Here is a 14,704-nt window from a genome sequence, read left to right as displayed (position 1 = left end):
AAAAAAAAAAAAAAAAAAAAAATAGAAGCTGATTCCATGACCTGAAACCTTCTGTGGACTTTGGCCATTACAGTCAGTCAGTGAGCACTTTCCCTATCTCCTAGAATACATCAGACTTGTACAAGAACCCAGATCCCTTAAGGCAGGATAGGGATTCCTGTGACTTGTGTGAGAGGGAGAGAGTGCAAGGTTGGACTGAGTTGGAACAGCCAAAGTATTGAAGATATGATGATCTTTGGGCAGGAGTGGTGGACAAGAGCGTACTTTGTTTTGGGGTTTGCCATTGCTTCTGAGCTAGTTGGAGTGGCTCCCAAAGAATAATTTTTTTATAATTCATCTGGTCCAAAACTTTTGATAAGCAAAGACCAAAGTCACAGGAAATTAGAATGGATGCTGATCATTTGGAATTAATCCTTTGGACCTGTTGTCTTATTGCCAAAGTTATACTCAGGGAAATTAAAGGTGCTTATGCCCATAAGCCTACCCAAACAATTAAAAGACACCAGGGTATAGATGGCAGTTCATTTCTGAATAATTATAATTGTTTACCTTTTAAAATGTACACATTACATAAAAAATGGGATTTTTCTTTTTCTATTTCATATGTATTTTTTAGCTCCATTAAGAACCTCCCTCCATTGTCTAAAAGCTGCTTTCTCACCTGTCATATATATCTACATTATTTGGAAAGATAGGGAAAGGCCTTATCTCTACTCTATATAGCTCTGTAGCTTTGAGAAGTTAGCTGATGTCTCATGCTTGAGTTATTTCATCTTTAAAATGAAGATGATGAACCCTGCTCTGTGCATGTCATTAGATTGTTGTATAATTTCAAGTGAGACAAGATGTTTGTATGAAAACACTTGGTAAATTGAGACTTTCATCCAAATGACAGGTGTTACTCTTACTCGTAACATTTGGAAGAAAACTGACTTGGAGCATCAGTTTGCTGCACTGTACCCAAGACAACTTAATTTAAGGCCTCCTTTCCCTGAACTCTAAGGTTCATTGTATGCTCAGTGCCTTCTGAACTTACCTAGGCAGAAACAATCTCCTATTGAGTCATAGCAGAAAAGACCATCTGTTTCCCTTATGGTCATCATAAAGCCCATTGTCACCTTGTACATAGGGCTCATACCTATCAATAAGTAAAATGTTTATTCATAATTTCCTTTTTAGTTCTTTCACTTATTGAGGGAAAGGCAAAACTAAGAATTTTCTGTTTTGAACTCACATGGTCATTAGCACCACCATATTTGAGGAAAGGCCTTGTCTCTGCTCTATATAGTCTACTTTTAAAGTACACGGACAACAGTGACGAGATAGGTTGTAGTAGCTCTAACCTTGAAAATAACATAATTGCTATTGCTCTAATTTTAATCACAGGTTGTGATGTGCCCATATTTAAGCTGTTAATTAGATTGTAAAGTATGTGCCAATTTTTTAAAAGAGTGAAGACAGGCCAGTGTTCATTACGTCTTGTGCGTGTTTATGATCCCTTGTAATATATGCATGTTGTTTAAGTCTTATTTCTAGTGTTCATTGCATGTGAAGCTTTTGGAATCCTGTTTCACTATTGAAGTGTTCTCCCAAGTTGTTTTAAAGGTACAGAAGAGTAAAGCAGAGAATAGAGATCTAAATTAGTTTCAGTTTGGCTTTAAATTTTGATGATACATCCAGAATCCATTGGTGAAGGGGAAGACAAAAACTTCTTTTGTTCTCTTAGCCTATCTTGACTTTACTATTTATGTAAGCCTGGAACCTGTCAGGTGTTTGTGATTGCTTTTTCTTTATTACCTGCCTTTGTAACTTCTAGATTAGACTTCTGAAATTGGCTCTTCAGTATACTTGGAAGTACATGGCATGGCTATCTTTATAAGGCTTTGAGAAGATTTTATCCTTTTCTCCTCCCTATTACCATATTCATCCTTCTAAAATAAGATTTTGAAAGTATTTTCCTCCATTTTGGCTGTTTTAAAAATAAATGGTTGAGTCCTCTTTCCCACAGCTCTCACTGGTCATAACAAGCCTGGTCTTCAGGACTCTGCTGACAGCTCACATTCTCCTCCAGTGCCCTGCCACATACATTATTCATTTCCTTCCACTGCCTTTGTTTAGATATACCTTCTACCCAAACACCTTACTTCCTTCTCTCTCCTTTGCTCCTATACCCTTTGTAAAGGACAGTCAGAATTCACCTTATTTTAAAAAGCCTACTCTGACCCCAGTGAAACTGTAAGTTCCTTAAACATAGAGCGTTAGAAATAATACTTGTCTGGGTCACTTTTGTTGTGTTGGACACTGTTTATTTGTCTTTAGGTTTACCATTGCTTGTTCAGAGAACAATTGCAAGAACAATTGTGTTACAAGAAAGCATTGGCAAAGGTCGATTTGGAGAAGTTTGGCGCGGAAAGTGGCGGGGAGAAGAAGTTGCTGTTAAGATATTCTCCTCTAGAGAAGAACGTTCATGGTTCCGTGAGGCGGAGATTTATCAGACTGTAATGTTACGCCATGAAAACATCCTGGGATTTATAGCAGCAGACAATAAAGGTCAGTAATGTGTTTATTCTTATGTTGACTATAATAAAGTCCACATAGGCCTTTTTACAGATAAAGCTACTAAGTATTGTAACTTTTGGTGAGAAAGATGTTTGTTAGACATACGAGATTTATTAAGAAGCAAGAACTTCTTAAAGATTTTTAGCTAAGGCTCCCTAAATCTGCAATTGGTATATGAAATGTAAAAGAGCTATAAAAGAAAGCCATGTACTTTTGTTATTTTAGGTCTGGACAGTTAGTTGAGTATAGTCATAATATGTGAAAAACTTTATAAACTGATTGCTTAACATTTTGAGGTAGGAGGGGCTCATATATTTGTTTCCTTCTCATCTCTTCCTAACCAGTAAGGCATTTTAGTGTAGACCAGTGTTCTTATTTATGAAGAGAGTAAAAATAACTTCCCTGGATATAGCTCACTGGCACAGTGCCTGCCTGGCAAGCACAAGGTCCTCAGTTCGATTCCCATTACCTCCCCACACCCAAAAAAATTCCCAATGCATTGTGTATTCTGAGTTGCTGTGGAAAATAGATTAATCTTTTAAGTAAACTCAGTTAAACAAGAATGATTTTTCCCTAACCACCTTGCCATTTATAACATTTTCTTGCCTGTTAGCACAGGTACAAGACCTAGGTCAGGTCAGATGCTTAAGAAGAAAGGAAGCTGGACTGGGCATGGTGGCACATGCCTGTAATCCCAGCATGCGAGAGGCTTGAAGCAGGAGGATTGCTGCAAGGTTCAGGCTGGCTTGGGGTATGTAGTGAGTTTAAGACCAGCCTGAACTGCATAGTAAGACCTTGTCCTCACCACCTCGCCCACAAAAAAAGGGAAGAGGAAGAAGAAGAGGAAGGGAAAGAAGAAGAAGGAAATGCACATTAGTGGGGATGAGTGATGATGGTTGCAAGCAGTAACCTTAGACTCGCCCTCACCTACTTTCTTGGCTTCAGTTAATAACTATATGCCCACAGTTTCCACTTCTATCACTTCCATCAAACATTACATTATGACTGACCATCCTCATCCTGAGTGAAGTGTATTTCCCAACTTGCCCATAGCAGACCTATAGTCATCTTTTTCCTTCCTTTCTCTTCCCATTTTCTTCAGCAGTACTTACTTCTTCAAAATATCAACAGTATTTAATCTCAAGTGAGCAATTTTTATACTTTTGGAGACAGGGTGTTAGTATGTATGGTTTGAGCTGGCTTCACTATGTCATCTGACCTTGAACTTATAGTGATCCTTCTGCCTCAGCCTCTTGAGTACTCAGATGACACACATTTGCTACCACACCCAGTATGATTTTAAATTGTTTGAAGCCAACCTGTATTTCTTTTCATCCATATACTTTGAGCGTACTTCTCTGCATGATAAGGAATCTCTTTTAGGAAACAGTTATCCTACCATTGTCAATTTTTGAAATGTCAGAGTCAAATGTCATATCTGTTCAAACTTGTAATTGTGTCTCCTTCTCTTAAAAAGAAAGAGCCAAACACCATTTGTTCATACACATAGGATTGTAAGCTCAGATGTTGTGTTTGGTGGATATTTCTCATGTAACTCTTAAAAGCTTTAGGTTTCCTCTCCATCTTTTTTTCTTCATTGTTGTCTATTTGCTTTAAAAACCAAGTTGTTCGTACTATAAATTACACTCTAATTTATTTGAATTTATATAGCATCATTTAACTTACTGTTCTCAAAACTGGCAGTTAGATTGATTGATTGATTGATTGATTGATTTTGGGGGGTTTTGGGTTTTTTTTTCCAGTACCAGGAACCGAACTCATGACCTTGCGCTTGCCAGGCAGGCCCTGTGCTGCTGAGCTAAATCCCCAGCCCCCAACTGGCAGTTAGATTTAGAGGCTGAATCTGATTGAGGTACTGAGTTTATTGGTTTCCCCAAAATACATACCAGATATATTGTATTCTTCCTACTATATCATGTCAGGGAGCACATAGTGTTTAATTAGAATAGATACAATGATGAATCTAGGCAGTGCCCATCAGTGACTATTAATGATTCAGTATTATTTATTTAAAAACAAAACAATTAAAAGCAGTACTCCGAATCTGGCCAAGTCCTTAGTTCTCATTTTCTCAAACCTTTGATACCATTTAGCTCCTCCCCTAATTCTTGAAATAGCCTTTTATTATATTTTGTGACCCATTTTGATTCATTCTTATTTTGTAATAGTTACCTTTTCAAAGTCTTATTAGTCTTCTTAATGATTTTAGAGAAGGCTTTAATCTACAAACAGTAATTGTTTCCTTAAAGGACTTACTCACATTTATGGTTTGAAACTGCCATGGTGGTGAGGCTCAGATCTACATTTTGAAGCTTAAACTTTACCTAGTGCCTGTATGAGGCACATTTCAGGCTGCAAACACATAGGCACGAAGTACTGGTGGGGCTCTTGTTCCCTGAACTTTCTCATAGAAGTTGTTCAAGCAGCAACCAAGCGGATGCTGTCATCTGGTGGTCACTGTAGGAATTAGCTGACCCTACTGAATCTTCTCAAACCCTTCTTTTTTGTCAGGGGTTAATGTACTTTGCTCAGAATCCAGCCGTTCCACTCCAGTTCCCTTTTCCTTTAACTTCATCCTCCTGACTTACTTAATTCCACTTCAGACAACCCTTTCAGTACATCGCCTCTTACAACTTCTCTTCTGCCTCTGGTCGGTTACCTCAGAAAAATCTCCTTTTTCTCCATCTGCCCACTTTTATCCTTTATTGCTTGTGTTTGTGACCTTTCAAAATTCAGTCATGGTTAATAGGCATGCATATAAAGTAGTGAAACCTATGTCTAGGAAAGAAAAGGTACAATTTTGGACAGTCAGTTTCTATAATTTATAAAAAACAAGTGAATAAATTAGTATCCTTAGTCTCTGTATTAGTCACTTTGCTATTGCCTAGCAAAGTACCTGACACCCCCAATATAAGGAGGAGAGGTCTATTTTGGCTTATGGTTTCAGTCCATCATTGGCTGTCCATGGCAGAAACAGCAAGGTGGAAGGGCATGTCAGAGGAAGGTTATTCAACCCATGGCAGCTAGAAAGAAAGCAGAGAGAAGGGAAGAAGCCAGGAACAAGAACACAGCCTTTCAGATCATACCCCTGTGACCCACCTCTTCTGACCAGGGCCCACCTTCTAAACAGCACATTCAGCTAGAAACTCATGAACTGATTAATCCACTGATGAGTATAGTGACTGCATGATCGAATCATCTTCCAAAAACCTGACCTCTGAACAAATGAGACATTTAGAGGGACATTTTAGATCTAAATCATAGCATTGTGCCTCTGGCTCCCAGAAGACTCATGTCCATGTTATTATGCAAAATGCATTTAGTCCATTTTAAGAGTCACTAAAGATTTAACAGTTTCAGCACTGCTGAAAAATCAAAGTCCAAAGTCTGTTCTGAAACTCAGGGCAAACTTAGCTATGAGGTCCTATAAAAATAAGGAAGTGAAATACTTCCAATGTATAGAATACAAATGTCCATTCCTAAAGGGAAGAATAGCAGGAGAGAAAGGAATTGGACCAGAACCCAGTAGGGTAAACATTAAATCCTGTAGCTCTACGTGCAGCACCTGGGCAGATTGTGATGAAATGTGACCTTCAAAGAGCTTGGGCAACCCCTCCCTTGCAGCCTTGCTGGGTTGCTGCCCCACTGTCCTCTCTGTTTTGCTGATTCTGCTCACTGCCTGTGGTGTTCCTCAGTGGATGTTCCACATTCCTGACATGTCCAACTTCCTGGGGTCTCCACTGAACTTTTGGCTTCACTCTCACAGTTTCATTAATCACATTCTCAGGGGCATATGGCCTGACATTTCAGGCTTTCCTTTGAAGTCTAGATGGAAGCTTCCATGACTCCACAACTCTTGTTCTACTGTCTGAAAAAAATCACCACCCATGTGAGTGACACTAAGATCTGTCATTAGCTCAAGCAGTAGCCTGGCCCCCATAGACTGTGGCTAGAGAGGCCTCTGAGTGCCTTCATTGCTGAACTTGGGGATATACTTCCCTAGGTGGTCCTGAATGATCAGGATGCCCAGAGGCTGTCCTCTCACAGCAAAATTTAAGCCATCTGCTCTTTTACAACCTTGAGCCTACCGTGCGTGGGGTCTTGCCATTTCCTGAGGATCTTGTTGTTCCTAAGGGATCTTTCCTATTGTCCCAAGGCAAAGATTTGGCTTCTTTTTAATAGCACTAATCTTTAAAGCAACCACACTCTAATTGGCACCAACATTGTAGGTGCTTTCTTCTGGCCAAACCACATTATTCTCAAACCTTTTGGGTCTGCCTTTTACCCTTGATTATTGTTACAAATCTGGCTGAAAGTGGCCAGTCAGTACCCTTGCCACAATGTGAATGTTGGGCTGCATTGAAGTTTCCTCTGACAGATTAATTAGTCTACCACCTTTTAAACTCAGCATCACACAAGGTATTTGGGCACGGATAAAATGTTGACAAATTCTTTGCTAGAGTGTAACACACATAGCCTGTAATCTACTTCCCTAGTAGAATCCTCATTCCCAACTAAAACCTGAGCTTGGCATTTACTATCTACATTTCAATCAACATTCTGGTCTTCTGAGCTCCAAATAGAATTGCCCATCAGGTTCTACTTATTGCATTCTAGGGCTTCTCTAGCCTACATCCCTAACCTTTCCAAACTCCTCCCACAAACCAGTTTCTAACGCTTCTGAATCATGTGGTCAGGTACAGTCATAGCAACAGCTTCACTTGTTGATACCAGTTTTCTATATTAGTCACTTTCTCTTTGCTGGGAGAAAATACCTAACACTGTCAACTTAATGGAGGAGAGGTTTATTTTGGCCCACAGTTTCAGAGGTTGTCTGTGGTCAGCGGGCAGAAACAGCATAGTCACTTCTAAAAGCCCAGCCTCTGAATACATGAGACTTGGGGGACATTTTAGGTCTAAACCATAACAATCTCTTTAAGTCCTTTTTAAAGTACCAAAAATCCCTTCCAGAATCTGAAGTGTTCTCATCTCCTAAGTTCTTCTGATTAGTTCCTTTTCTTGAGGAACAGTCTTCAAATACACAAGTTAAAGTCTTGGAAAATAAGATATTATAAGATATTATTCTTGTATAAAAGAAGAAACAGATCCACTCGTTTAGATACTTGTTGAGGCCATATAATCAATAACAGGCAGGCCATGAATTCCAGCTCAGGTCAAAATGACTCAAGTGCATATCTTTTTAATTGTGCTCTTAATGTTACAGTGTTTTCTTTTCTTCATGATTTAATTAATATATGGTATTTCAGCTACTTCTAGGTTAAATATGCTGCTGTGGACCCATCTAGCGTAGGAGCCTAGTTAGCATTTTTACCATTACTCCTAGTGAGAAAACACATTGCAAATTTATGTATCAGCTTACAAAGGGAACTTACGGAAGCCATGTTTCTAGTTGTTCAGGTTCAAAATCGCCTTGTATAAAACTAGGTTCAGTCCCAGATTTCTCAACCTTTTCTTGACAGTTTAGTTTTCATCACAGCTTACCCATGTGTCAAAGATAACACTGTTTTTGTTTTTATAAGTTAGCAAGCTTGGAATCATAATCATCTTGTCTAGCATCTTTGTGACTTATGTGTACATTGTGTCTCTAAAGCTTGTCATTAGCTTGTCACTTCTAACTGAAGCTCATTTCGGGTTTGTCCCATACTATTCTGTTGTTACTGTGGCCTTACTGGGCTCCCCTGATTCCCGCCTCACCTCCGCTGGCCACGCACAGGAAACAGCTGCAGAGGTACCTTAGTCTGATCTAGTTTTTAGGCCTTTGCATCCCACACCTCTGCTACTATCTGTATAAGTTATTGTCTGTGGACTACTATTTGTTGTCTCTTAAATAGGGATAATTACACATGCCTTATCTCAAGAATAAGGGGCTTACTCAGTGGTCTATCTATGAAAGTATATGATAAACAGTGTACAAGAAAATGTGAAGGAAACACAAACTTAAGGTGACATCTAGTTGAAGTTGTGTGATTCAGGATTGAGAGTAAAACAAAATAACCTTTGAATCAATAAATCATAAATGTTATATAACCCAACTGAAACATTATTATTTTGTTTTGCAGACAATGGTACATGGACTCAACTCTGGTTGGTGTCAGATTATCATGAGCATGGGTCCCTTTTTGATTACTTGAATAGATACACAGTTACTGTGGAAGGAATGATCAAGCTTGCTCTGTCCACAGCGAGTGGTCTTGCCCATCTTCACATGGAGATAGTGGGTACTCAAGGTAATTCTTTAAACAGGTCTATTACTTAAGCTTTAAATTCCCACGAATCTAATGTCTATTCAAAATTAAAAGTCAGCTTAACTACAGATATTTAAAATGGATATTTTAGATGAGAACATACTGTCTGTTAAGTCTCAGATTTAGGAATGTGGGAATTTACTTAGAAATTCTCTAGTCATTGTAACAACACTGATGTTTTTATGAGTTTTTAAAAGTAGCATTCAGCGAAATAATAGGTAATAGGAAGTAGGGAGATCTTTTTCAAATGGGAGAGGAACAAAAGATGAAGGGAAAGGGAAGGTGAGCAAAAGGCAATGGGAAAAAAAAATTGAATTAAAAATGGAAATAGAGCTTTTGCAAATGAGAAGGGAACCAGAACTGGAAGGAGCAGGGAGGAATGTGAGGGACAGGGGATGAAAAAAGAATTAAGGCTGGGGAGGTAGCTCAGTGGTGCAGTGCCTGCCTGCCTGGCAAGCATGAGGCCCTGAGTTTGATTCCTGTTACCAAAAAACAAAACAAAGCAAAACAAAATGCACACACACACAAAAAAGAGAGGAAATAAAGGAATTAAGATTTATGTACATGTACTAACTCCCCACGATAAATATAACCACTGTGTACGGCAAAAATAAATAAATAAATGGCCTCATTTTTAAAAAGTAGCACTCAGTTTTTGAGAATCACAGTTTAAGAAGTCAGTCTGAGAATGTATTTTTATGTGTAATATCAAATGAAATAAGAAAATACTTTTTAAATGACATGCTGTATAAATACTGTCTGGCACCTAGAATTATTTTCAACTCTGAAGTAAGACGATATGCAATAGTTTTACTGTTGATAAATTAATTAGGAAGTTTTGTTTGTCCCCCAGATCTTAAAACAACTTTTTTATATTCTATGAACCTAGACTTTAAAAAATTTATTTATTTATTTCGAGACAGGGTCTTGCTGTGTAGTTCAGTCTAACTTTGAACTTAGCCTAGGCTGGCCTCGAACTCGCAGCATTCCTCCTGCCTTGGCCTCCTGAGTGTTGGGATTACAGACGTGTACCACCATACCTGGCTTAGACTTTTTTGTTTCTTAATAGTTGTGTAGTTTTCTCAGAGACTTACTCTTCTTACTTATCTGTACGAAGGCTCTATTTTACAAATAGAAATTGTATGCTGTGTTATTTGTGCCATGTAGGGTGTCAGATGCTCTGGTTTAGCTGTTGTCCATTTGCTGTCTGATGGCTCTCTCACTCCTACTCTACAACACATGTGCTCTTTCACATCCTAGCTCCATCTGTGTTGTTCATTAAAACAGCTTTTTTGAATTATCTTTCACATATCATAATACCACCCATTTAAATATACATTTTATTGTTTTTTGAAATAGTCACAGAGTTATGCACCATCATTACAAATTAATTTTAAGACATTTTCATTACCTCAGGAAGAAATCCTGAAGCAATTATCAATGATTCCCCTTCCTCCCCAAACTCCTTAGCTAGAGACAACCACTAATCTGCTGTCTATAGATTGCTTATTCTTGACATTTCATGTAAGTGGAATCATAGGATATATAATCTTTTATGATTTGCTTCTTAGCATGTTTTAAGTGTTTGCCTAAGTTGCAGCATATGTCATACACCATTCATTACTTTTTATGACTAAGTAATATTCTTTCGTCTGGATATATACACCACGTTTTAAGTATCCTCTCATCAGCTAATAAATGTGGGTGGTTTCCAGTTTTGGTTATCATAAATAATCTTGCAGTATACAATAAGTGCAAGTTTTTATATGGATACATGCTTTTAGTTATCTTAGATATATACCTAGGAGTAAATGGCTGGATTGTAACTGGGTTTAATGGTTTGAGGAATTGCAAGGCTGGTTTTCTTGAACTATTATAACTTTCTGTCATCAGTTTGTAAGGGTTAAAGTTTTCCACATTGTAATTATTATTTTAATAGCCCTTTTTCTAGTAGTTCCTATTAAACATAATGTATTTAATATTCAGTGCATTCTTGAAATGGTAGGAAAGGGAAGTGATCTGTGTGCTTGGTTCCGAGGTTGGAATATCAGTCTGTGACTAGGGTACTTGTAAATAATTTATAAAATACTAACAAATATCAACAGTTAACTGTTTTCACCCCTAGTCTTTGAGTTTTTAGATTTACCTTATTTGAGCATCATCTTTTGGATCATCTTGTTTTTGCCATTTTCTTTAAACAAAATGGAATTTAGCAGTGTTTGGTATATAGTGATTTACTATTTCCTAATCACCTGGGTGTGCCGGGTGAAATGCTTTCATACTGGGACAAGAAGAGGCCTTTGAACTTGAAAGAGAGAATTGTGATTAATATTACTTAAATAATTGTATTTAATTTTTGGTCCTTTAGGAAAGCCAGCCATTGCTCACAGAGATTTGAAATCAAAGAATATCTTGGTGAAGAAGAATGGAACCTGCTGCATTGCAGACTTAGGACTGGCAGTAAGACATGATTCAGCCACAGATACAATCGATATTGCTCCAAACCACAGAGTGGGAACGAAAAGGTATACTTGTGAATAAGTGGTGTTCAATATATCTTGAAATCACTTCTTTTCCTTTTCCTTCTAATCTGGATATACATATCTTTTCTGAAGCTCAAATTTATCTTGTTATGACAATATAAGTAGGTCTTATGGTCTTGCCAGTACTGAAGCCCAAATTACCTGACTTAAAAAGATGGCCTACTGATCGAAAGACAGTTCTTCCAGATAGTGTTATCAACCAGTTATGTTAACTATAACAGTAACAACAATGTTTATAGGGTACTTAGTACATGCCAGGTAGCTTAGTAGGCTATTTAACATATTACCTTATTTAATGTCACAGTCAAACACTGTGCTGTAGGTAGGTCAACTGTTTTCATATTTTCAGTTGCTAAAAATAGGCCTTTCTCTCTTCCTTAGAACTTTTGTATGTGCTATGTCCTAAAATGTACTTTCCTGTACTGTTTCTTAACTTGTACCTTTCCTTTCTCATAGGAAACCTTTTCTAGTCCTCAAGAGTCTTGAGTATTCCTGCCAAGGGCTCTCATAGCATGCTGAAGGCCATTGAGGCGTTTACCATGTTATATTGTAACTGTTTATATATATATATATCTATATATTCTGTTAGATTGTAAACTGCTTGAGAGCAGCCTTGTATTCCCAGAATTCTAGTCCCGACTATGTGGTAGATCCTCAATAAATATTCACTGAGTCTATAAGTTCTCAAAAGAATATAATAGGTAGGCATTATTACCATTAATTCACAGATAAGGAAATCACCTCATGGAGGTTAAGTAATGTGATCACCCTGTGGATGATAAACTGAAGAGCTAAGATTTCTAACCTAAAGCACTTGCTTTCCTTAATCACATCATGTCACATTTCTTTAAAACTACCGCCTTGACTTTGGAGATAATCAACAACTTTAGCCTATCAAAATTACATTTATGATTTCAGGATTCAGTGGGAGGACTTTTAGAACCCTTTACTGGCTAAGGGACCTGCCACAGTGTTTGTTGCAGATATTTGTGGGTCCTGACCTGTAACATTAATAGGGTTTTTGAAACTTTATAATGTAGTATCAGTATGAGTACTGTCATTCATTTTGATCTATTATGTTGTTCCCCAGAGTAGTATGTCCCAGCTCCTTCTCATCCTATTTAATAATAGTGAGAAGCCTTCCAGGTTAAATTATGTATTCCTTGCACAGTACATGAGATGTACATTAGAGTATTTGCAATCATTATACCTATTATATGTGTGTCTTTCATTGGAAACTAAGATCACAATTGAAAATAAAACTGCCATTTGAACATTTTGTGGTATTTATATCATTAATTTGCAAACCAATGTGGATATTTAATACTTTTCTTGAATTTAATATCTCAGTTATAATAATACTCTGCCTCTGTGTGTGTGTGTGTGTGTGTGTGTGTGTGTGTGTGTGTTTCTGTCTCTCTCGGAAATTGGTGGCTGAATGTTACCACTGTGGCAATAGGGGATGCTTTTTACTGTGTACTTCATGTACTTGGAGAAGTTTTTATAAACGTCAATCACTTGTTAAAATAGTAGAACCATGCTAAAAAGGGAAAACTTTAATAGTGATTGTGCTTTTAAATTTTTTTCTCAGCAGTACAAGAAAATGTATGAAACATTTTAATAGTGTGGCTGCCATTCAGTAAAATAAAATATTGACTTCTTTTTTAGGTACATGGCCCCTGAAGTTCTAGATGATTCCATAAATATGAAACATTTTGAATCTTTTAAACGCGCTGACATCTATGCAATGGGCTTGGTATTCTGGGAAATAGCTCGTCGATGCTCCATTGGTGGTAAATTGCTCTCTCTTTCCCCAACAGTTTGTCATAAGCAGAAGTTGTTAAAGAATTGTCTCTTCAATGAATGAAATTCTGTACTTCAACAGACTGACAGGTGACACTGAGAGTGCCAGAGAAAACAGGAAATAAAACCTGGAGTGAGGTTTGGCATGTCAGCGCATGCCAAAGTACAGCTTTACTCTGTGTCTCCTCCTGTTTCATTTGAGTCCTGGGAAACATCAGAACATAAGCCATGTTTCCTTGGACTGTAGTTAGAGTGGACAGCGCCCCAAGAAGGCCACTTGTAGTATGTGCTTAGGTCAACTTCTTTTCCTTGAGCTTTTAATTGGTTACTTTTTCTAGGTGATTGTTGGAGAGTAATGCAGTTATATTACATTATTTTTTAAGTATGTTAATTTTCAATTTTCATTTTTAGATTGAGCGCTTGGCTGTGTTCACTTGAAAAACAGTGACTTAGGCTGTGGGCTCCACACTAAGATCTAGGACCTCAGTTTTTTGGGGCAGTGCGGGGCAGAATATGTCTTGGTATTGTAGCAAATAGAACATGTTACTGACGGATGCAGACAGAAGGACTTGCACTTAAGGCTTGCCATGTAGAATTCATTACTCACTGAGAGAGTATATATCCTATACCCAGCGAGAGACTGCGCTCACACAATAAAATCTCATTTGCCGCACAGTGGACTAATAGGAGAAAATGCCAAACTGGTCATCAAAGATCACAGCCATCATTTAAAAAAATCTTTTGCTGAGCTCATGGCAGTATTGAGTTTTAAAGTACATACGCAATAGTGAGAAGGTTGATGTAGATGTGGGTGAAATAATGAAAACGGTCAGCCTTGTTCCACTTACCTGATTTAATAATAGGACACTGTAACACACCTCTTAAGTGATCTTTCTAATGGTTCGGCATTTACTATATAAATTCTTCAAAATAAATTTTTAAAATTAATTCAGGAATTCATGAAGATTACCAGCTGCCTTACTATGATCTTGTACCTTCTGATCCATCAGTTGAAGAAATGAGAAAAGTAGTTTGTGAACAGAAGTTGAGGCCAAATATTCCAAACAGATGGCAGAGCTGTGAAGTGAGTATTTCTTTTTGATAAGAGGTCATTTTCTAAACTGTTTCTGTTTACTAAGCAGAAATTTGCCCCTTTTCTTAAAAATAAGAATTCTCTTCTCTTTGTTTTCATGGTGGTTAAACCAAGGAGATGAGTAGAAGTAAACAATTTGGTTTTCATGTTCAATTTCAAGCACATTGAAAGGGCCATGGAGCTTTTGCAGTGGCCTTCAGTATATCTGATGGTTGTTAGATGTGCAAAATGAAATAAGTGAATGCCTTCCTTCATCTGGAGCAGCCCATATCAGTGCCCTGAGTACGAGACAGGAATTAGGAGACTTGTGTTCTAGACAAGCCTGGCAGGTCTGGATTTTACACAGGTCACTTCACTTCTCTGGAACTGAATGTCCCTTTGTGACTTGAATAACTCACTAAAATGATTGCAGAGCAGCT

At 37.7% G+C, this 14,704-nt stretch overlaps 1 protein-coding gene across 3 annotated transcripts in view; it reads left to right on the top strand.

Moving 5' to 3' along the window:
* Window positions 1-14,704, top strand: part of Tgfbr1 (transforming growth factor, beta receptor 1) — a 55,451-nt gene that overhangs the window by 33,922 nt on the left and 6,825 nt on the right. For all 3 annotated transcript variants that reach the window (XM_005382823.2, XM_005382822.2, XM_013513285.1), the window contains exons 4-8: window positions 2,320-2,550; window positions 8,661-8,828; window positions 11,215-11,371; window positions 13,058-13,182; window positions 14,146-14,276. In XM_005382823.2, coding sequence (XP_005382880.1) covers window positions 2,320-2,550; window positions 8,661-8,828; window positions 11,215-11,371; window positions 13,058-13,182; window positions 14,146-14,276 — 812 coding nt within the window. The remainder of the gene's footprint in view (window positions 1-2,319; window positions 2,551-8,660; window positions 8,829-11,214; window positions 11,372-13,057; window positions 13,183-14,145; window positions 14,277-14,704) is intronic.

Source organism: Chinchilla lanigera, unplaced genomic scaffold (genome assembly GCF_000276665.1).
Source record: "Chinchilla lanigera isolate Chin_1 unplaced genomic scaffold, ChiLan1.0 scaffold00018, whole genome shotgun sequence".
NCBI classification, from domain to species: Eukaryota; Metazoa; Chordata; class Mammalia; order Rodentia; family Chinchillidae; genus Chinchilla; species Chinchilla lanigera.
The sequence above is the reverse complement of the archived record's forward strand: the minus strand, read 5'-3'. Positions and strand labels throughout refer to the sequence as shown.